Raw genomic sequence first — 24,232 nt, 5'->3', positions numbered from 1 at the left:
TTTTTTTTTTTTTTTTACTTTTTAAGATGGAGTCTCACTTTGTCGCCCAGGCTGGAGTGCAGTGACACTGCACCCTACGTCTCCTGGGTGCAAGCAGTTCTTCTACCTCAGCTTCCCGAGTAGTGGAATTACACCATGGCACCCAGCTAATTTTTTATTTTTAGTAGAGACCAGGTTTCACTGTGTTGGCCAGGCTGGTCTCGAACTCCTGACCTCAGGTGATCTGCCCACCTCGGCCTCCCAAAGTGCTAGGATTATAGGAGTATAGGCACTGCGCCCAGCCATAAATTCACCTTAAGAGCAATTTACTTGGATTAACTAGGATGATGATATCCTTTTAGTTTATGTCTGTGTTTTGTTCTTTCCCAGTTTGTTAGAAATTTGTTTTAGAACAAACTTTTTGCACACATTTGTATTAGAAGATAATCTTTAATTTGAATTTTTTTAACGAACTTATTTATTAAAATATACATACAGAAAAGGCAACAAAGAAATGTGCCTTTTTTGTTTAAGCAAACCAGATTCTAGGGTTTACAGCTCAGCAATCTTTCACAAGTTAAGCACAATCATGTAACCATTGCCCAGATCAAGAAATAGAATATTTCCAGCATTACAGAGGCCTCTTTCATGTCCTTCTAGTCCTTCACCCGTTCCCTCCTAAATAACCATTATCTGTACTTCTAACACCATTGGTTAGTTTTTCCTGTAGGGAAAACTATTTTTAATGTTTACACATTATTTCTTAAATGCAGAAGGTGTGACCAACATCTTTAGACTGTATTTTACATCCCTCTGTAAATTTTATGACTTAATAATAATTTGACTCCTAGGATCTAATTGTGTGCTTCTGGATATAATGTAAACTAACTTTCAGAGGTTGAAGTCACTTTAGTTTATATACAAATAGAAAATCCATTTAAGCTGAAATTGCAGAGCCTCTTCTTTGAGGAAATTTGTAGGTAAAAAGGGATCCAGCGTTTTTAACATTAGCCATGGTAATTGAAAGGTAGCTTAGATTTTGACTGCTTTCATTTATGTAGTAAATTTAGGTTAAAATGTAGCTGCACAAATGATGTTGCTGTTATATGACACTATCATCATTATTTGCTAGACTCCATTTCCAAGGATTCTAAGTACTTTCCAGTTACAATTCTCATTCCTGGACATAAATAAAATAAAATTTTTATTTTCAATTTATAGAGATTGTTCAATGAATCTGAAGGATCATATACCTTGAAACTTTGATGGATTCCCCTCATTTGCTTGTTTGTGTTTTAGACAAGGTATCGAAATGGAAAAAGTGATGCAGGAATTGGGAAAGTCACTGACAGATCAAGATGTAAATTCACTGGCCGCCCAGCATTTTGAATCCCAGCAAGTAAGTGAAATATGGTGACTTTTAGGTATACAGTTGCATTTTCTTTTCTTTATTTATATATTTGGTTAAAAAAAAATTAACCAGATGGTACACTGTTTCTTTTAGGACCTAGAAAATAAATGGTCGAATGAATTAAAACAATCAACTGCCATCCAAAAACAAGAATATCAAGAATGGGTAATAAAACTTCACCAAGACCTAAAAAACCCCAACAACAGCTCCCTTAGGTATCAGCTATGTATTGTTCTTATTCATATAATAGTCCACTGTTGGTAATAGTTTATATTTACTACAAAGTTAAACCTTTTACCTATATGTATTTTTAAGTTGCCAGTGAAAGTTCAAGATAATTTTATGCTTCTTTAACCACTTTTTGCATTATAGGATTTATGTGGATTATTTGGGCCGCAATGGTTATGATTAGTTTGAAATAGAACTTACTTTTACGTTCTAGATACATACACCTGAATACTTAAATACTATCTTTATTTCTTTAGTTTCCACTGCATGCAGTAAACATTGTTGGAATGCCAAACACTCTCTAAGCAGAAAAACAAAAAAGATACTTGCCTATATGGAGCTTATATTCTAGAAAGAGAGTGATCTATAAATAAAATGATACTTTATAGAGTGGTATGTGCAGTAACAGAAGCATGTAGAAGGTACAGAAATAGTGTGGAGGATTTCTCATAAATCATAACTTGTGTGGCATCTCATGACCTAAATAAATTGTATTTCACATATTCCCTTAGAGCTTGACCATGCCTATGTTATTTCTTGGCCATGTATCTGTATGTTTGAGAATTAATTTTTATCAAATCTGTAAGTATATTCAATTGTAAATATACTGAGTACAGTATAATACTCTTATTTCTAGCATATGCCAGTGTATACTATAAATATTTTAAAATAGCATTTTATCTATATAAGGTCAGTCTCATGTCTGGTTTTTTTAATCTATATAAGGTCAGTCTCATGTCTGGTTTTTTTTTTTTTGGGTCATATACCCAGCTCCTTGGCAAGTGTTTGGCCCTTGACCTCTTGATACTAGCACATAATACATGCTCAGTAAAAATTTGTGGGATGGATGGATGGACAGATGGATAGGTTATTGTTGACTCTTTACCTGACATCTGTATCATCTCTTATCTAACTATTACAATCTTTTGTTTGTGTCACTGTTTTCCCCAAACTGTTTGTTGCAGCCTGCTATGAACCATTCTACATCTCTTATTTTTCAACCAGCCTTTTAAAAATACCAATAGCATAGAATAGGAAAAAAAAATATCAGAATGCATCATACAAGAAGTTTTCTATAAATGAACATGTTGTATTTAGCCAAAATATAAAATATATACTGTATATTTTAGTCAGAAACATTGAAAGCTACTGATTTAAGGAAGCTGTGAAAGCCCTTTGCTGTAAAAGTTATCTCTTCATGATCATGCCACTGCATTCCAGCCTGGGTAACAAGAGTAAGAACTGTCTCTTAAAAAAAAAAGTTATCCCTGGCAGGACAGATCCAAGATGGCCAAATAGGAACAGCCCTGGAGTGCAGTTCCCAGCAAGAATGCAGAGGGTGAGTGCTCACTGCATTTCCAAATGAGTTTTTACTGCCCACAGACCAGGAGATTCCTGGGTGGAAAAGTGCCGTGAGTTTCCAGCACGGCTGTTTCAGCCAACGCAGTGGGTCTCCGCACAAAAACTCACACAAATCTGGGCATCATTTCAACTGGTACCTGGAACGCCTGGGAGACAGAGTCGCCCATTCAACTCACTATCTTGATTCTCAGCATTGCTGCCTGTGCCCATGAGAAGGCTCTCTTGTCTTCTGCCCTCAGTCTTTTCTGGAAATACCTGATGGAGGCCAATGGAAAAGAGTTTGCAAGTTCATGTGCCTGTGGCTCTGACCTATTCTAACTTCATATGCTAGCCCACTTGGCCTTTAAGAATCTGTTAAAATTGTAGCTGCTTTCTTTTTATCCCCTTGTATGACAGCATTCTATTTCAGCTATGCTCTAACAAAGATAAAACTCTTTATGTGTCTTGTCTGTCCTTGGAGGGATATATCACAGTTTGGAATTCAGTTTACTAGATTGCCTTATTATCACAAATCTTTGATGGACTCCAGAAGAGTGTGATTTTGTAGATCAGCAGTCCTTAACCATTTTGGCGCTAGGGACCAGTTTCTCGGAAGACAGTTTTTTTCAGGAGAGACAGGAAGGGTTTGGGGATGAAACTGTTGTACAAGAAGCACATAACCTAGATCACTTACATGCGCAGTTCACATTACAGTTTACACTCCTATGAGAATCTAATGCTGCCCCCGATCCCTGATCTGATGGCAGATGGAACTCAGGTGGCAATGCTCACTCACCTGCTGCCTGCAGGGGAAAGAGGTTGGGGTCTCCTGCTGTAGATTATCTGGCTAGGTTTAAATTTACCCTATTTACTAATGAAGTCCGTCACTGAGTCTAATGGGGCTATTGGGATTAGCCCCAAAAATTTAGCCCAGGAAACGGATGACTCTTACAGACTTAGATCATCTTCAGCATACCACTGTTTGAACAGTGCTGTTTTGTGGAAGGCTTTTTAGGAACTATAAAGAGGAGAGGAGAGAAAGGCAGTTTAGTGGGAGGAGAATGTTGAAGGTAAAAAACAAGAAATGGTAAAAATAAAGGTTGTGTATACATCAAAATGAACTTAATCTTTTTTATTATTTATTTTATTTAACTTTAATGTTAATTGTTATTCCTATTCATCTATTTTCTAATTTTGCCTAGAGCTAACCCTAGCATAGGATGTATTATATATTTTTAAATATAATGTGATTTTAAACTAATAATCACTTTATTTAATCATTCTCTTAGGCTGCTAAAAATGTTAAATGGCAATATATTAATTGACATAATGATTGAAAATAATAATCTGCTTTATTTATTGTGAGGAAATGAAAGAACAAGTGGGAATTTTTGAGCCTGTTGGCACTTATGGTCTTACATGTCACCATGGATTAAGGATGAGTTTAAGAAAAAATTAAGCAAGACTTTCAGCTGTTCAGTTTTCTCTTGTTATAAAGCTTTCCTTTAAGAAAAATTCTTGACCAACTTAAAAGTATATCAATAATTTTACTACTTTCAGTGAGGAAATTAAAGTTCAACCAAGTCAGTTCAGAGAATCTGTAGAAGCAATTGGAAGGATTTATGAGGAACAGAGAAAGTTAGAAGAAAGTTTTACCATTCACTTAGGTAAGTGTATTAATTTTTTGCAGTTATAATTTATTGTAACTTCTGAAGTCTTTTTTTAAATAATAGAGACAAAGTTTCACCATGTTGCCCAGGCTGGTCTTGAACTCCTAGGCTCAAGTAATCAGCCCACCTTGACCTCCCAAAGTGCTGGAATTATAGGCATGAGCCACTATTCCTGGCCACTGAAACTTTTTGTATACACTGTAAGAGAAAAATCCCTAGCGTATGAGTAGAGTGTACCTATGTTATTTTTAATTCCAGATTATGTTTTGCTTTAAGAAAGACTATAGGTTTTTGGCTTTGAGTTTTGTATTTTAGCTTATATAATTTTTTTGCAGATAGAAAGATTAAATTGAAATAGTCATTAAAATGGGAAGTTGCAAGGCCCATTTTTAATTATTTTGTACTATAGATTTATCTGGATTCTTGCCATAGAGATTTGCATCCTCTTATACTGGACTTCTTGCAGCTGTTTAAGTATCTTTCCTGGACTATTGCCCACCCCCAGGAGCCCAGTTGAAGACCATGCATAATTTGAGATTGCTGAGAGCAGATATGCTGGACTTCTGTAAGCATAAAAGAAATCATCGAAGTGGTGTGAAACTTCATCGGCTCCAAACAGCACTGTCGCTTTATTCTACATCTCTCTGTGGCCTGGTTTTACTAGTGGATAATCGAATTAATTCATATAGTGGTATTAAAAGAGGTAAGTTACCATCATACACATTTATTTTGTTAAATTTCACCCTGTAACACCATTCTTACAAAGAAAGGAATTATGGGGAAACTGAAAAAAAATTTTAATCACCTTTCAAGTAGACCAAAAAAACATATCCAGCCATAGTTATTTTATTTCAAACTGTAGCACTGATAGAGTTCTTCATATTTATTTTTCTTAAAATACTATTATATTATAAATAATGTTCTTATAGAAATCTCATTACAAGGTAAAACAAAAAGAGCAATCACATATTTTCAGTTTAGAAGCAAATCCTGGCTTGGTGATTTTTAGCTCATCCATTTGTCTCTATTTTTTTTTTTAATAACGTACCTCTTAAATTTGCTAGGTAAAATTCTACCTTCCCTCTTAGTACAACTCACTTTTTATGATTATTTCTAAATTTCTAAATATATAAGATGTAAAATATATAAAATATATGAAATGTATACCTATTTTTGAAAGAAGCTTAAATAGAATTTATTTCCCTTCATAAATATAAAAACCTCATATTGTGTAGCACCTTTTGGGGTAGATTATGATCGAAGTATTATTTAAAGTATTACTTAAAGAAGACCTAGGATTATATTAACATTTCTTTGTCTCTTAATTGTTTACTCTTTTGAGTGATTGAGAGGTTAAGTTTCTAATTAAAACAAAATTGTTATGCCCTAACTTAAGGCATAATTATTTAAAGGACAAGTATAAGAAATCATACTTATATTCTTTTCTGTTTCTACTAAATCTCATTGTCTATAAGTAAATACTAAATATTTGATATTTACATTTAGAAGTTTGTAAATGTTTTGGGTCCCTTAGATTTTGCCACAGTTTGCCAAGAATGCACTGACTTCCATTTTCCCCGAATTGAAGAGCAATTAGAAGTTGTTCAACAGGTGGTCCTTTATGCTAGAACCCAGCGCAGGAGTAAGTTGAAAGAATCACTTGGTGGGTAAAACTCACTTTTATTATATTCTGTCTGTAATCAATGTAATAGCACATGGATCATCATTAAGATCATATAGAAAATTCTATAGAAGATAGGAAAAGGAAATTAAAAACAAAATTTAAGATTTTTTTTAGTTATTTTTTTATTTAAAAAGAACATCAAAATGTATTTTTGTTTTTCTTGATTTTTTTTTCCTTCAACTTTTGTTTTAAGTTCATGTATAGATGTGCAAGTTTGTTACACAGGTAAATGTATGCCATGGTGGTTTGCTGCACAGATCAACCCATCACCTAGGTATTAAGCCCATCATCTATTAGCTATTCTTCCTGATGCTCTTCCCTTCTTCTGACAGGCCCCAGTGTATTGTTCACCACCATGTGTTCATGTGTTCTGATCATTCAGCTCCCATTTATGAGTGAGAACATGTGGTGTTTGGTCTTCTGTTCCTGCGTTAGTTTGCTGAGGATAACAGTTTCCGACTCCATCCATGTCCCTGCAAAGGATATGATCTCATTCCTTTTTATACCTGCATAGTATTCCGTGGTGTATATATGCCACATTTTCTTTATCCAGTCTATCATTGATGGGTATTTGGTTTGATTCCATGTCTTTGCTATTGTGAATAGTGCTGCAATGAACGTGTGCGTGCATGTATCTTTATATAGAATTTCTATTCCTTTGGATATATACTGTACCTAGATCCTTAGAAGCTTGAACTCTGAGCCTAATTTTCTTTTTTAGGGGGATGATTTTCTTCAAGGTTCTTAGTGAAAACTATTGTTAATTTTCAGTACTATAGTTATACTTGAGATAGGTACTCAGTGGAAAGTTGGTGATCTTTTAATCCAAGTTCTATATCTTTGAAGTGAACACAGTTATTACTACAGAGGGGACTGAAAACATAGAGTAAAAGGTAGCACAAAATATATACTTTTTGTATATCTTTTCTTTTTTTTTTTTTTTAGCCCTGCCTAAGCAGGACTTCAAAAAATTCGGTTATAAACTCATAATTGTTCTTCTCCATGGAAATCTTTAGTAAAAGGCAAAAGATTTATTTGTTATGAAGAAAAACCAGAGCATTGTATGTTATGTCTTTGACTGGCTTAAGTAGCATGAAGTCAGTTAAATGAATTATTTTTGGTTCTTTTTTTAAAAAATCACTATATCCTTAAATGACTTTTTTCTGTATTTATTCGTAACATAACATTCTCTCTGTTTAGGAAATTTACAGGAAAAATTTTTTAAATTTATTGAGATGTATTTGATAAAGATTGTATGTATTTGAGATATACAATTTGATGATTCAATGTGCACAGATGCTGTAAAATAATCGCTTCAAACGATTTTATTACGTCAGATAGTTGCCACTTTTTTATGTCCATGGTGAGAACACTTAAGATCTATCCTCTTAATGAATTTCAAGTATACACTAGAATATTGTTAAGTATAATCACATTGTCATACATTAGATTTCCAGAACTTATTGATCTGTGGCTGAAACTTTGTATCCCTTGACCAAAATCTCCCCATTTCCCCCCACCCCAGCCCTGGCAACCACCTATTCTCTATCAATGTGAGTTTAACTATTTTAGGTTCCATGTGTAAGTGAGATGATATAATATTTGTTTTTCTGTGTCTGGCTTATTTCACTTAGCATCCTCCAGGATGCTTAGTATCCTCCAGGTCCATCCACGTTGCTGCAAATGGCAGGATTTTCTTTTTTAAGGCTGAATAATATTCTGTGTGTGTGTGTGTACATTTAGGTATGTTTTTAGTATCTTGATTATTGCAAATAATGCCAAAATGAAGATAACTCTTTAAGATACTGATTTCCTTTGGATTTATACCTTAAAGTGGAGTTGCTGGATCATAAGATAGTTTTGTTTTTAATTTTTTGAAAGCCGTCCATCCTGGAAATGGTTTTTAAAGCTATTGAAAGAGTTAATGGCATCTTTGTTCAGAAGCTTTCTATCTGCATAGGAAGAGGGTTAAGGGAAGACAGGTAATGGAAAAATCTCTGGCTGGAATCACAGAGTAATTCAGCTGGTTTTTAATTGAAAAATGAAAATTTAAAGAGTGGTTTCTTTGTAAATTAAATTGGTACCATAGGTTTCTTTAGTTAGGACCTAAATATTAGGGTAATAGTCATTTCAAATATTTTTAAGGCGTGTTTTTCTTACACTTCATATATCATAGACATAAAATTACAATGCATGCTCTTGTCTGGCTTGAATGTATACGGAGTCTTTTATTATTTCTCTCTTTTTTTTTTTGGAGACAGAGTCTCACTCTGTCATCCAGGCTGAAGTGCAGTGGCACAATCTCAGTCACCACAACCTCTGCCTCCCAGGCGCAAGCAAGTCTCATGCCCCAGCCTCCTCAGTAGCTGGGATTACAGATGTGTACCCCATGCCTAGCTAATTTTTGTATATTTAGTAGAGATGGTGTTTTGCCATGTTGGCCAGGCTGGTTTCGAACTCCTGGCCTCATGTGATCCACCCGCTTTAGTCTCCCAAAGTGCTGGGATTACAGGTGTGAGCCACTGTACCTGGCCAGTATTTTATTATTTCTTATAAAAACCTGATGTTGGTGCCCAGGAAATAAAACATGGCAAGTTTTAAAATTGGGGATGTTTGCACCTTTAAATCTGCTTCTGGTACTTTGAATGCTTTTATTCTTTCTTTCCTTACTTTGTTTGCACCTGCTGTGTTTAAAAGAAACCATTATAGTACTTTAGGTGCATAAGTTTTGTGTTGTACAGTTGCAGAGAGATATTATATCTTTGCTTGGTATAAGGAAGACCTTTCTGAAGTCTGTTTGTTCCCTTCTCCCATCTTTTTCACTCCCAGAAATTATAGAATTCCTTCCTTTCTCCTATGGCTAGAATGTGGCTATCTAGTCATAACTTGACTAGGGTTCAATACAGTTTCCTTATCTATTCAATAAACTTTTAAAAAATGGTTTATATGTTTTTAACCATTTTTTAAATAGGTAAAACATTCTCAAGATTCACAATTCAAACTACAAAAGAGCATACAGTGAAAGTGTCCCTAACTCTGTTTCTAGCTATCCAGCTTCCCTCTTCAGAGGCAGCCAGTGCTATCGCATGTACCTTCTAGACAGATGTTTATGTATGTATAAGCAAGTGTATGTGTGTATTTATTTTCCTTTTTCACACAAATGGCAGCTTTCTGCATACACTATTCTGTACTCTGCCTTTTTCACTGAGTAGTTTATCTTGGAGCTCATTTTGTATCAGTCCATAAAGACCATCCTCATACTTGTATGCTGTTGCATAGTAGTCCATTGCAGGATATCCTGTTATTAATCAGTCCCCTACTAATAGACATTTGATCTATTCCTTATTTTTGTTATTATAAGCAGTAATGTCTAGTAATGACAAATAACTTTGCATATGAATAATTGTGCATGTGTGTGAGCAGTAAGCATATCTACAGAAGAGATTCCTAAAGATGAATTCCTGGGTTAAAGGACACATACATTTATACTTTTCATAGCCTTGGCAATTACTCTGTATAGTATTTCTGCCAGTTTATATTCCCACTAAAGGTAGTTACAGCTTCGCTATGGCAATATGTGTTACATATCACAGAGCCAGCTAAGTATTAGAAAATCACTATAGAGTATATCCTAACATAACCTTTCAGAAAATCTCAGTATACCCTCTTATTCTTCTACCAGCCTCCTTTCTCATTGAAACTAGCAGTGATGTGATCAGAAACATTTTAACATTATTCTTAGTAGTGAGTAAAAGCATGAAGATTGAGATTATGACAGGTGTGGAAGGAGGAGGAGGATGCTAAGTATATTTATGAGAGATAGAAAGTGTGCAGTAAATGACGGGAAGTTGTTAAACCGCATACGGCTAAAGCATTGCGTGTATATCATGGTTTTATTTTGTTCTTGTTCAAGCAACTACTTTGTGGTTTCAGTGAGTCAGTGATGCAAGTAGGTTTATAAAAGACTTTCTTAAAGAAAGCTGCATGTTGTTATAGAAGAACTTTGTGAAAATGCCTTCTCCATCTTTTTCTGTGCACACCTACATATTCTGCAAGTTTACATCCTGATTTGCAAGGACTTGTTTATTCTAAGACGTTGCATTACTTTTCTTATTTCGGTTGTTATAACATCTTTATATTTCTGTGGTCCATGATAAAAAGTCAAAAATTGTTTTTATGCACATTTTATATACTTTTTAAAAAATAAAACTAGCCGTCTTGTTACTGTTACTAAACAAGGTATTGCCATGAAAACATGAAAGGGAAATGGACTGTGAACTGTTCTCTCTTGTTTACTTAACGTAGCTTCCATTTGTTCATACTCCATGTGAACAACATTAGAGTCCTTTATTGTTTCTTGTAACCTGTGCTATGATGAGATATTTATTCAAAGCCTATCAACCACATGGCTCTGTATTAGAAATAATATTTCGTTAAATATAGATTCCAGCAACACATAGCCCTCTATCTCTCTGTGCCTATCTCTCTGACTCTTGATTTATAACATACATGCATTTACAAGGTACAATGTTATAAATCAATTTATCAAAGTAGTCACCAGATTAAAATATTGTTACTTTTATTCAAATCTCTGTTAAAACTATAATATTTTGATATTTGCAGTTTATTCATTTGAAGGTCTGTTGTCACGTGATTTTCTGATGCTGAAGGCTGTTCTGAAATAGATTCCAAAATAGTTTTTAATTGGAATAAATATGCAACCTCATAAAGATAGCTACTTTGAAGGCTAATATTCAGTTTGCATTTGTGAGTTCTGATGCAATTCTTATAAAGTTCAAATGTCTCTTTTATTAAAATATATAAAATAATTTGCATTCAATCTTTATAATGTATGTTCAACATAATGTTTCTCATTTTACCAACATTTATTCTTCTAAGAAATAGCATGCCTTCAAAAAAGAAGAGAAATTGTCAAATAGCTGAAAAAAAGTTCCATGTGAGACAGTTTCACCTATCTGTTATAATTGTGCATAGTGTCAGGTAGGAAATAAATTTCAGGAATGGGCTAAATATACAGTGATTCCTGATACCACTAGCCATTTATCTGTAGTCCTGAACAAGTTGTATCAACCACAGTGACTCAGAATCTAAAAATAAAGATGGCCACACCACAACTACCTAATGAAGGTATTTTATGTGTGATTAACTTGGTTCCCTGAACCTCCCAGATGAAAAATAGGATACTGGCATGTCTAATGTGGTTAATACCATAAGAGAATCTGAGTATGTGAATTCGAGACCGGGCTCCACCACTTACCTGTGCATGCTTGGTTAAGTTAGTTAGCCTAGCCAAGCCTCTGTCTCCTCATACATAAAATGGACATAGTAGTAGGACTTACCTCCCAAGGCTGTGGCTATAGAGGTTTTGTAAGAATTAAATGAGATCATCCATGTAAAGCATGTAGCAGAATGCTTGGCATATAGATGCCCTCAGAGAATTTTTGCTGTTGCTGTGATTCCTTTGGGAGCAGTCATAGTAACATGTTCTCGTATGTTGTTATGTTCTTTCGTGCTGTCTTGTGAATAGATTCTGGAAACCAGAATGGAGGAAGTGATGATAAGACTAAGAATGCTGAGAGAAACTATTTAAATGTTTTACCTGGTAAGTATTTTTTTTTATTTCCAATTATTTTCTTACACCAAAAATTTTATAATGCACACCATAGGAATTTATGTTTTAAATCTTTAATTTTAGCATATGTCATTAAATCACTTTAAAACAACACTTTGTACATCTATAATACACTTTCACAGATGTTCTCCAGTATAAAACTTAATTTTTTTGTTTGTTTGTTTTTTTGAGACAGTCTTGCTCTGTCACCCAGGCTGGAGCACACTGGCGCAATCTCAGCTCACTGCAACCTCTGCCACCCACGTTCAAGCAATTCTCCTGCCTCAGCCTCCTGAGTAGCTGGGACTACAGGCCTGTGCCACCATAACCAGTTAATTTTTTTGTATTTTTAGTAGAGACGGTGTTTCACCATGTTGGCTAGGGTGGTCTTGAACTCCTGACATCAAGTGATCCTCCTGCCTCAGCTTCCCAAAGTGCTGGGATTACAGGCATGAACCACTGGGCCTGGCCTAAAACTTAATTATTAATATTATACTAGTACTGACTTTTTTTCTAGATCTATAAAAGAAAAATTACTCAAGAAGTTACCTATGTTTTATTATTTGCTATTGTAAATTTTCTTATACATTATTTCTTAGTTTCTTAAGAAATAAACCAAAAAAAGTTTTACTCTGAAATATAAACTACATACTTCTCAGCCATGTAGCTAAGATCAAGTAAAATATGAACAATAGTACATAGAGATATAAACAGTTGAATTTAAATATAAAGTGGGACATCTCATTTAGAATTTTATTTTCATTTCCCCTTACATTTTTCTGCTTTCCATTTTATTTCCTTTATTATTCTAGATATATTGTTTAACAACTGGAAATTCAGTTTCTCAGTCTTCTTTCTGATTGAATTCACTCTGATGGCCCTTAGTGTTTGTATCACAGAGCATAACAAAAAGACTATTTGTATGTATTATAAAATTTTTTAACTAAGTGATAAATTGTGCAGTTTCAGAAATAGCCATCTCCTGATTTTTTATTCTCCTTTAAGGTAATTTTCTCACATTTTCTTCCCCAGATCTTTGACATATAGGTCACATTTGACAGTGGAGATACACACACACACGTGTGTGTGTGTGTGTGTGTGTGTGTGTGTGTGTGTGTGTGTATCTCCACTGTCACTCAACGCATTACATTTAATCTAAGCAAATCCTATACTCATTTCTGGTATTCATCTTGTCAGACCCTGTCCATTAGCCTGTAGTCATCAGCCTTGAAATTTCCTCCCACCTTCAGTTATTCCACCTTAGTGGGTAATGTTAGAATCACCACGTGTTTTTCCTCCACTGTGTGGAACAGGAAACCATCTTCCTCTTCATCTAAAAATACCTTCAATTAAGTATTTATTGTATTTTTCTTCATAGATCCATAATTTAAACCATCCATATTTTGTGCCTTTCTTAAAATGTGAGAGTCTTATTACTACTCTGGAAGAACCAATGTCTGTTTGATTTTTAAACATAACTCTTTGTTGCTGTTTGTATTTCCTTCCCTAGTATTTATTGAGTCTCTCAATCCTCTTTCTGATTGAATTCACTCTGATGACCCTTAAGTGTTTGTATCACAGAACATAACACGGACTGTCTTATTTGTATACTTTATTTCTGTATTAGTACCAATCAGAAGGATATATCATAAGCCTGAGTTAGAAAAGTAATATAAAGTATTCAGTTAGACATAATAGCATCTTAATTTCCATTTAATTAAAGTATACCTACACAACCAGGACGTTTACAGGAGATGAAAAAAATCTAAATCAAAAATTATTTTAACTTTTAAATTGCAAAGAAAAATAGTTTTATTTGTATATTTGTAAGCCAGTCATAGTTGACTTAACCATGATCTAAGTATTTACAGTTTATGTAATCTAATTCTCATAATAACCTTGTAAGGAAAGCAGTCAGCATTATTTTTCCCATCTCATACACTAAGTAACAGAGGATCAATAAGTTGAATTGATTTGCCCAAGATCACTCAGTCAATAAGTGCTAGAAATCAGATCTTCTTAACATCCAATCTAGTCCTTTTTCTACTATATCATATTAATTTGATTACTACTGCCAGCCCCATGGCCCCCATTTTATTAATGGGTAAAATTAGGCCAAGAAACAAGTCATTTAAGGTCAAAGAAAGCAGTGCCAATTTGGGGATTAGGAGCACCTGACTTGTTCACTAAGTCATTCTGCCATACTCCTGGATCATGGCCCATATCTAAAGCTATGACTTCTATCATCTGAATTATCAGTAGCAGTTTAGAAGGTAATATACTTCACTGGGCCCAGACGGATATTGTCTCATATAGTCCACTGAGTTTCTGATAAGCAGTCTGTGTCTTTTGCTGCCTTCCTGGAAAATTATAACTAAACTATTCCTCACCAGTTTTCTTTCTTACTTTCACTTTGGCCAGTTTATTGTGATATATCTGTTGCTCTCCTTTAATTTCCTTCTCTGTTTATCTAATTCCTTTATCTTGTTCAAGTTAAAATAAAAAATAAAAAGATCTTTGCCTGGGACCTGTCAGAGGCATCTGTGGATACAGCTGATACACACTGGTAACTAGAAAAGTTAACCATAGGGCTAAAGTATATTAAGTATTTTAAGTATACTGTATGTTTATAATTAGATCCTAAGATAATGATAATGATGTTGACACAAGGGGGAGCAGAATTTGGGAGGGCAAAGGTTAAGAGTGGGAGAGTAGAGATACGCAGACCTTTCTTTCCCAGAAGGCCTATTAGAATTTCCAGTGAGGTATATGTATTGGTAAGAACATATCCTTTCTATATTTTCTGTTTTGTTTCTCTATATTGATAGGAACTACAGAAAATAAAAGCTGATGAGATTTTTCTTGGTTTGTGGGGCCACGTAAAAACAAAGTGATGGTAGGAAGCGTGGATTTTACTTTAATGTTTGAGATAGACTGCTCCAGCATTCAGCCTAAAATGCTCATTCATTCAACGGATATTTATTTAGTACCTTCTACGTGCCAGGTGCTGTTCCACTTGCTAGAGATAGAACATTAAACAAGATAGAAAAAATCCCTGTCATCATGGCACTGTGTAGTGGGCTCTTTAAAATAATATGTGCACAAAAGAATTTCAGTGCTAAGAAGAAAATAAAACTCAATAAGGTGAAAGAGTAAAGGATGGAGGAGACCATTAGTAGATAGGAAGTCAAGGAAGGCCTTTCTGAGGAGGTGACTTTTGATCTGAGATGTGATTAATGAAGGGAAGTCAGCCATGTGAGAATCTTGGAGAAAAGCCCTCCAGGCAGCAGCCCTGAATTGGGAACAAGCTCTGCATGCTTGAAGAACTGAACAAAAGCCTATGTAACTGTAGTGAGGAAAGAGAATGAGACAAGAACATATTGGAGAGAGAGGCAGGGTTCAAGTCATCTAGGCCTTCTAGACCAGTGATCCCCAAACTTTTTGGCACCAGCACCAAGGGACCAGTTTCTTGGAAGACAGTTTTACCACAGACCATGGGTTGGGAAGCTTTGAGGATAATCCAGGTACATTAAATTTATTGTGTACTTTATTTCTGTTATTATTACATTATAAGGTATAATGATATAATTACACAAGTCATCATAATATCAAATTAGTGGGAGCCCTGCGCTTGTTTTTCTGCAACTGGATGGTCCCATCTGGGGTTGATGGGAGATAGTGACAGATCATCAGGCATTAGTGTCTCATAAGGAGTGTGCAACCTAAATCCCTAACATGCGCAGTTCACAATAGGGTTCATGCTCCTGTGAGAATCAGATGCTGCCAGTGATCTGAAAGGTGGTGGAACTCAGGTGGTAATGCAAGCGGTGAGGAGCGGCTGTAAATACAGATGAAGCTTCACTCACTTGCTGGCTGCTCACCTCCTGCTATGCAGCCTGATTCCTAACAGGTGATGGCCGGGTACCAGTCCATGGGGGACCCTTGTTCTAAACCATGATACAGAGTTTGGATTTTGTTCTGAATACTACAGGATGAGCCTGTTGGATGATTTTAAGTAGGGGAGGGATATAATATGATTGATATTTAAGTAGTAGCTGCAGACTTGGTTGGTTTGTAGGTGGGCAAGCAGGGAGTAAGGAGATCAGTTAAGTGAATATTACAAAAACCTAGGTGAAAAATTACAGTAGTGTGAACTGGGGTAACACCAATAAAAGTGGAATACTCAGATTTGGGCTATTCTGTAGATAGAACTGAAAATAGTTGGTGGTAGATTAGATTGTGGATGGGGTGATAGGCATGGAGTTCAGGAATTAAGGACACCTATCTTTCTGTCCTAAGCAACTAACTGGACAGATTGGTCTCATAAGTTGAGAGGAAGAAGAGCAGATTTAGGGCATGGAAAAAACAAGTAACCTTTTTTACATGTTAAATTTGACATTTCAGGCCAGGCATGGTGGTTCACATCTGTAATCCCAGCACTTTGGGAGGCTGAGCAGGGTGAATTACGAGGTCAGGAGATGGGAGACCATCCTGGCCAACATGGTGAAACCCCACCGCTAGTAAAAATGCAAAAATTGGCTGGGCATGGTGGTGGCAGACACCTATAATCCCAGCTACTTGGGAGGCTGAGGCAGGAGAATCACTTGAACCAGGGAGTTGAAGGTTGCAGTGAGATGAGATCACACCACTGCACTCCAGCCTGGCAACAGAGCGAGAGTCGAAGAATATATAAATAAAAAACGACATTTTAGGCATTTACATCAAAATAAAGATGAGTACTCATTTGATTTATTTACTACTTGGTGGTCACTTCATACCAATTTATGAACCTATTGCAAAATTGACTATTGTCTCTTATTTTCATTAGCTTCTCTTCAAGAAATTAAGGAGCAGTAATTGCAATTGCTTCCTGAGCCCGGTAAATGTTCGTGATACACCCCAGTAGTTCAACACATTGATCGCCCATCACAGTTATTTATAAAGCCCATTGATGAATGTGACTTAGGCATTTAATAATCATGATTGTATTTATTGTTTACAGGAGAATTTTATATTACACGGCATTCTAATCTCTCAGAAATCCATGTTGCTTTCCATCTTTGTGTGGATGACCATGTGAAATCGGGAAACATCACTGCTCGTGATCCTGCCATTATGGGACTCCGAAATATACTCAAAGTTTGCTGTACCCATGACATCACAACAATAAGCATTCCTCTACTGCTGGTACATGATATGTCAGAGGTAAGCAAATAGAAAAATCCTATAATTTTATGAATATGTTAACCCTCAGTATTATATAATAATCTATTTTAAAGGCACTTTTTTAAAATTAATGAATTTTTGCATCCCCTATCTGGTTAATAGAATTGAGTAAACTATAATACAAAACAGTGAGTAATCCTTAACCATTTATGTTCAGAGAGCTATAGCATTGTCCTGTAGTAAGTAAACTAGAAAATCAAAATAATATTTATCTTTGGATAGGCATGTGTCCCTACACCTCTTTCTCCTCCTCTTCCCTGTCTTCCCTCTCCTCTTCCCCCCCTTCTTCTTTTTTGCTATAAATAGCATTAGATTTACATACATGTATGTATTTGGCTTAGGCTGCCATGAAAATTAGTTTGCATTTTCTAAGTATGTATTAACAGGTAATGGAAAGATATGCTAGATGACAGGAAGAAGCCATCCTTGGTTTAACATTTTCTCAAGGGTTCTTTTTACATAATACAGTTCTGCAATTAAGATATAGCATAATCATTCATCCATTTTGTTATGTACTATAATTTAATTTTTAACAGTCTCTTTCCATGACTGGTTTTCTTCTTCCTTCACCCACATAGAAACTGGTTAGAAGGCACACATTGTAGAAATAATATAAAGAATAGAATTCAGTTTCACATAGTCTAGAGAAACAAATGTGTCTCAAACCAAACGGGTCCAGACAGGTCCTAGGAGAGCCAGTGCTTAACTTGGTGATGAAGGACTCATAGCAACTCTGTGCCTGCTTATTTTGAGGAGGCATTTTTTTAAAAAGCAAAATTGACACCTGTAGTCCCAGCTATTCCAAGGACTGAGGCAGGAAGATTGTTTTAGCCCAGAGTTCAAGACCAGCCTGAGCAACACAGTAAAACTGTATCTCTTTAAAAAATTGCTGACTGGGAAATGGAGATTGTGCATGTCGGGAACGAAGTTTGATTATTTATTATAAACAGTTATTTACCAAAAGAAAAATGCTGTATTGTAAAGGACAGTGTAAAAGAGTTTATGTTTTACTTTTTAGACTAAGTCCCCACTTCGACTCATTGTATTGCAGGAGGCCTCATTTTCAATTTCATATCCTGTGTAACAGGGGTCCCAAACCGCTAGGCCAAGGACCTGCCCCATAGCAGGAGGCGAGGGTCGAAGGACGAGCATTACCACCTGAGCTCTGCCTCCTGACACATCAGCAGCCACACTGGATTCTCATAGGAGCGCAAACCCTGTAGTGAACTATGCATGCAAGGGATCTAGGGTGTGTGCTCCTTATGAGAATGTAATGCCTGGTGATCTGAGGTGGAACAGTATCATCTTGAAACCATCCCTACTATCCCCACCCTCACCCCCACCCCCAGTCTGTGGAAAAATTGTCCTCCACAAATCTGGTTCCTGGTGTCAAAAAGGTCGGGGACTGCTGCTTTATAAACACACAAAAAAATTCCTGTCCTTCCGAGACAGGGTGATTTTAAATGATTTCCCATTTATAATCTATGCTGGTATATTTTTACTAAGTACTTGGTTGTTTTGATGAGGAGAATTCCAGCACTATCCTATGAAAGCTTCATCAGACTTTCTAATTTTTCATTCCATTCACTTCTGTAGCCTGTCATCCTAACATGGTATCAAGAGAGACGGACAAACATTTTTCCCCCACTATAGCTTTATAAAGTTTTAGTTCCATCAGGAATTTTTAGCTATTGTTAAATCATCATCACTAACTAGTCTATCTATAAAAGGGTCTTTGGGGAGTAAGAAAGTTTATGATGAATTCCCACCACAAGGAATTCATCCAAACATTCCTGCAGCTGGACTCCTGGTTAACCACTTTATAAAAATGGTTATATGTAGGTGGGAAACGACCTCAAAAACAGTGTTTCCAAAAGTCACTAAGTTCAGATTTACTTCCAGACATCTGATACTACTAGCGTTCCTTCTCCCACAATGTTACAAAAGTTACATGTTTTAAATTGGGAAGGCCAGCTGCAGAACATTAAGTTTGTTTCCCAAGTGTCCAGTTTAATTCACAAAAGTATATTGAGCTATGATTCTCCCATTTGTTGTATTTAAACATCCATTCAGGTCAAGAAGTTTCTAAACTCAGATAACACTACACAGGATATAGAGGTAAATATTGGTTTTAGCTTTGGGGCAAGGATCCCAAAGCACTTCAGGTGTCGTTTTCCTCTTCTAACAGAATCGTTAGATACTCAGTTAACCAGGATTTAGAGTGTGCGAGATGGTAATGAAGATGACTGAAACAGCCCGTGTCCTGTGATAGATAAAAGGGCTATAGAAATTAATTGCAGTTTAAAAAGAACAAAGGAAAAATAACCTATCAGCAAGAAGAAAGACATATCAGTTTTATTTCAATAGATCTTTGTGTTCTGAAGATACTGTCTTATTGGAGTCCGTCTTGTGGAATGAAGCCACAAGCCAAGAATACTGAATTGTCAACTTCCTTTTATTGTTTCTGTTAACTTGTTGAATAATTTGGGCTTATCAAATCATTTAGTTTTGTAACTGCTGTTACTAATGAAGATTTTGTTGTTTTTCACTTTTATATTGGAGTATAGCACACATATAGATGTTTGTTTTTAACTTGTGTATTGGAGGATAACATACGTATAGAAAAGTACGCATAGGTATACAGCAAATCCTCATAGACTGAACACCCATATAACAAATATGCAGATCATGGAGCAGAACGTGACCAGCCCCCCAGCAGCCACCCCCTTTCAGTTAAACCACACTCCCTCCTCAAGGGTAACCACTGTTTTCATCTCAAAAATTATGGATGAGTTGGGCTTGCTTTTGCTGTTAATCTTATATCTGGCTTCTTTCCTTCAATAGTATGTTGTGAGCTCTATCCATAATATTGTGCATGGTTATAGATTATTCATTGTTATTGTTAATATATTATTTCATCATGTGACTAGTTATTTATACATTCTATTTATGGACATTTGGGTAATTTTTCCAGATTTTTATCATTAGGAGTAGTATTGCTATGAACATTCCAGTAGACACCTTTTGACATTTCTTTTGAGAATATACTTAGGGATAGAATGTTTAGGTCTCAGGGTATATTTATGTTTAGCTTTGGTAGATATGCCAAATAGGTTTTCAAAGTGGTTGTACCTGTGCTGTTATACTGAATGTGAAAAATAAGAAATAAAGCCAAACTATTTCTCCTCTTCTGATAATGGCTGTGAAACTTATTAACACAGTGTTTCAGGTACCTCAGAGGCACATACTTGAGAGGTAAAGAATAATCTTGGAATATTACCCATTGCTACATAAACTCAGATAATAATTCTTATGTCTAAATTCCAAGACAAACAGTGAAGACTTAAAAGTACATACTGAGTAACTTCAGTTCAACCTTACCCTCATGAGAGGATTCATGTTGAGTAACAGTCAGCTTTAGATAGAAGATATTATCTCAATTATAGTCAGAACTGATATTTTAATTTCATTTTCATAGGTTTAGAATCTCTTCTGTACATTTATCAGCTAAAGTGTGACAGTAGGGTCCAATTTTTTTTTTTTTTCTTGAGACAGAGTCTTGCTCTGTCACCTAGGCTGGAGTGCAGTGACACGATCTCAGCTCACTGCCATTTCTGCCTCCCGGGTTCAAGCAATTGTCCTGCCTCAGCCTCCCGAGCAGCTGGGATTATAGGTGCCTGCCACCATGTTCAGCTAATTTTTGTGTTTTCAGTGGAGATGGGGTTTCACCATGTTGGCCAGGCTGATCTCGAACTCCTGACCCCGTGATCTACCCGCCTTGGCTTCCCAAAGTGCTGCGATTACAGGCGTGAGCCACTATACCTGGACCAGGGCCCAATTTTTTGCTTGTTATAAAGTCTGTAGTGTTTCACATCATCCTTTCAGCTTCACTGGATTTCTCTAACTGTGCACTCTCACAGGCATGTCACTAAGATGTAGTCACTTTTCCATTATTTAGAATTCATGATCAAAAACTTTCTATACTGTTACCCTGTCTATGTAGAGACAACATAGTGTTGTCTATATCATCTACCATATCATATATACTAAGATTTGTTTCCAGAAGTAAGCTCCTTGTGAAACTGCTGACCACAATTCATGACATTCAATAAGTCGTTCTTCTCATGACTTTATTGACTTCTAAAGCTTACAGTTTGCCTTTTCTAAGTACCCAAAGCTGTAGACATTTCTTAGTCACCTTGTTCTCTCTATACATCATCTTTTAACTAGGAGGAAGTAAGACAAAAAACGGAACGCTTGTCCCTCCATGCATGTGTGTACTCCATAAGACCACTGTAGCTCTTTTGCAGTAGCCTTTGCAGTTACACGGAAATCCTCTTCTTTCTGTGAACTTTGAAACCAGAGTGTTATAAACATAAAGTTGAATATCAGAAAATTCTAGTGAATTTTTAGAAGCTTTCAGGACCTAATCCAAGAAAACTCCTTCCTTTTTAGCCAACTAAAAAACTAGACCGGACACAAATTTAAAAGTAGTTTTCTATTAAACCCTATTTCTGGCTACAAAGAAAGTCACACTCTTTAAATGTCCATGGATAAAAGCTAATTCATTCAACCTATGTTTTCAAGCATGTATGTGCTCAGTATTATAGAAGGCATTATAAAGGTAATAAGGGTGAATAAAAAGTGGCTTTTACCTTCAGAGAGCACGTAACTTAATAAAGAAGAGAAAGAATAAATCCCATCCTTCTGCCCATTCCTCTGCCCTCCTCCCCAAAAACGACAGGATAAAAATGTGAGCATTGAGATAAGAGAACAGTAAAGTACCTTGGGAGTTCAGAAAATGGAGACGTATTTGTAGCTGGGAAAATAGGAAATGCTGTAATAGGTGATACTGTCTGGACATTGAAGAATGAAGATCACGTTCAATAGATGGAATTACTGAGAAGGGCATTGTAGGTAGAAGAAACAGATTGAGGAAAAATGGAGGGAGGTGGGTGACAGGCATGGCAGACCATGTTTAGGCAAATGTGAGCAGATATACTTGAATGAAACCTTCATTTTTAAAAATTTAAAAGTCACAGAAACTTAAACTAGCTTTGGCTTTAAAGTATGTCGCCTTAAATAGTAAAAGAAAGGCTTACATATTATGTGTGAGACAGTAGGAAGCAATTTTAAGTTCTTAAAACAGGAGTATAATATAATCAGAAATGTACTTAAAATAGCCAAAAGTAGTGGGTTAGAGGGGAAATACTAGAATTCAGGACACTAGATAGGAAGCATAGCAGTAACTAGCCATGAGGTCACAACAACCTTCAGAGATAGGTGAAGAACTGAAATAATTTGATGATACATCAGCCCCAGGGGAGAGGGTGAGAAAATGTCATGAAGAAAGGGCGTGGTCACTAAGTATAAGAATTACAACTGGAAGGTCAATTAGAATAAGACTGAGAAAAGGTTTGGTAATTAATAATCATTGATGATCTCACATAAAGAATTTTCAGTTGAGCGATAGGGGTGGAAGCCTTCTTAGAAAAGATGAAAGACTGAGTAGTTGGTAAGGAAGACATCATTCGGCTTTTCCATTCTTAATCTTGCACAAGTGTCCAGTGAGTTTTTCAGAAGCTACATGCTGTGTGGTAATGTAACAGATTGAATGCAGAGACAGCTGTAAGAATCCAGATGTCTTCTGTTAGGCTAGGCTTTAATGAGATTTGTAGAAATTTGAAACATTATCATACTAAAACTTTTTTGTTTTGGAAAATAGTTATTTTTCATAAAAATGTTATTTAGGTTAACATGAATGGGTTTATCACTGTTTTTAAATGAAATTAATGTTTTCTTAGTTTTAATTCCTAATGCAATAATTATCAAAAGATATGATCTACATAAAGAATCTACATAAAGAAGGAATCCTCCTTCTTTAACCTCCCAAGTAGCTGGGACTACAAATGTGCACCATTGCACCAGGCTAACATTTAAGAGTACAGAAGATCCTGAGACCCACAAAGTTTGAGAATCACAATAATGAAATAATCTACATGTTTTATAGTTATAATTATGAAGACTTAGGGGAAAACAATCCTGATGTTTGTGAAGAGGAATAGATTTAAAAATGGCATACGCTCCAATACTACGGAAAATTATAAATGTTTTGGTGAATGAAGATTAGAAAGAAACGTAGAAAAATGAATGCGTTTGTTAGGTGGCTTAGATGGGGCATTTGTTTATTTCCATTCATTTGTAATAACATACTATACAGTAAAAATATTTTATTGCTTATGCAAATATACATCGTAATACAATCATTCATGCTAACGTTTCAAGTAGTAGAGTTCCTATGTCATTTATATTTGCCTTTAGAATTATCCAGAAAAAATAAGGATATGTTTATTTTTTAATTATAGGGCTTATTAAATTAATTTGTATTCCACAAGTATAGTCTAAGAGCTGGAAGAAGTTGCATGCCTAAAAACTAGAGGAAATCCAGTTGGGATTAGCAAATAGTTGCCTAAATCCATTCACAACAACGTGGATGGTCAACATTATAGATAAATAAAGATCTGACTTTATTTTGTATACAAAGTTCTGTTAAAAACATATCTTTTGTTTTATTTCTGTTTTTAGGAAATGACTATCCCCTGGTGCTTAAGGAGAGCGGAACTTGTGTTCAAGTGTGTCAAAGGTGAGCATAATCTTATCTCTGACAACCACCACCTATATTTCCTCCCAAATATTGAAAGTAGAGTGACCCAGAAGAAAGAATATGAAAGATACCCCTTCCATCTAGTGCCTCAGTTAGATAGTTTAGCAAGCAAATATTTCATAATAGGCCTTTTTATTTTTTATTTTTTCTAGTCACAAAATAAGTCTCCAGCCCCTTTGAAATACAAGGATATTTGGACACTATATTTTGTTCTGCTGCTAGCTTGCTCTGTTTCCTTTATTCTCTTAGAAAAAAAAATAGAGCCACATATTTATTAAACTTTTAATAACCTGTCTTAGCTTCATTGTATGGAGACTAAATTTGATTTGAGAAATCGTAAATAAGAGTGTGTTGACAGAACTCTGTTACACCTCTCTGGCATGAAGAATTAGGGATT

At 35.6% G+C, this 24,232-nt stretch overlaps 1 protein-coding gene and 1 non-coding gene across 9 annotated transcripts in view; one reads left to right on the top strand and one right to left on the bottom strand.

Moving 5' to 3' along the window:
• Positions 1 to 24,232, top strand: part of CUNH12orf4 (chromosome unknown C12orf4 homolog) — a 36,955-nt gene that overhangs the window by 11,566 nt on the left and 1,157 nt on the right. For 7 of the 8 annotated variants that reach the window (XM_032254515.1, XM_032254519.1, XM_032254518.1 and 4 more), the window contains 8 exons: positions 1,279 to 1,378; positions 1,484 to 1,605; positions 4,520 to 4,626; positions 5,135 to 5,332; positions 6,164 to 6,292; positions 11,862 to 11,936; positions 16,948 to 17,150; positions 23,757 to 23,814. In XM_032254515.1, coding sequence (XP_032110406.1) covers positions 1,279 to 1,378; positions 1,484 to 1,605; positions 4,520 to 4,626; positions 5,135 to 5,332; positions 6,164 to 6,292; positions 11,862 to 11,936; positions 16,948 to 17,150; positions 23,757 to 23,814 — 992 coding nt within the window. Of the gene's footprint in view, positions 1 to 1,278; positions 1,379 to 1,483; positions 1,606 to 4,519; positions 4,627 to 5,134; positions 5,333 to 6,163; positions 6,293 to 11,861; positions 11,937 to 16,947; positions 17,151 to 23,756; positions 23,815 to 24,232 lie in introns of those variants that run through there. The other variant, XM_032254522.1, reaches the window with a different exon arrangement.
• LOC116534344 lies at positions 7,257 to 7,373 on the bottom strand. Its single transcript, XR_004261669.1, has one exon. It is a non-coding gene; the product is annotated as a U5 spliceosomal RNA (small nuclear RNA).

This window comes from Sapajus apella, unplaced genomic scaffold (genome assembly GCF_009761245.1).
Source record: "Sapajus apella isolate SASKATOON/1434 unplaced genomic scaffold, GSC_monkey_1.0 scaffold86, whole genome shotgun sequence".
Taxonomy (NCBI): domain Eukaryota; kingdom Metazoa; phylum Chordata; class Mammalia; order Primates; family Cebidae; genus Sapajus; species Sapajus apella.
The sequence above is the reverse complement of the archived record's forward strand: the minus strand, read 5'-3'. Positions and strand labels throughout refer to the sequence as shown.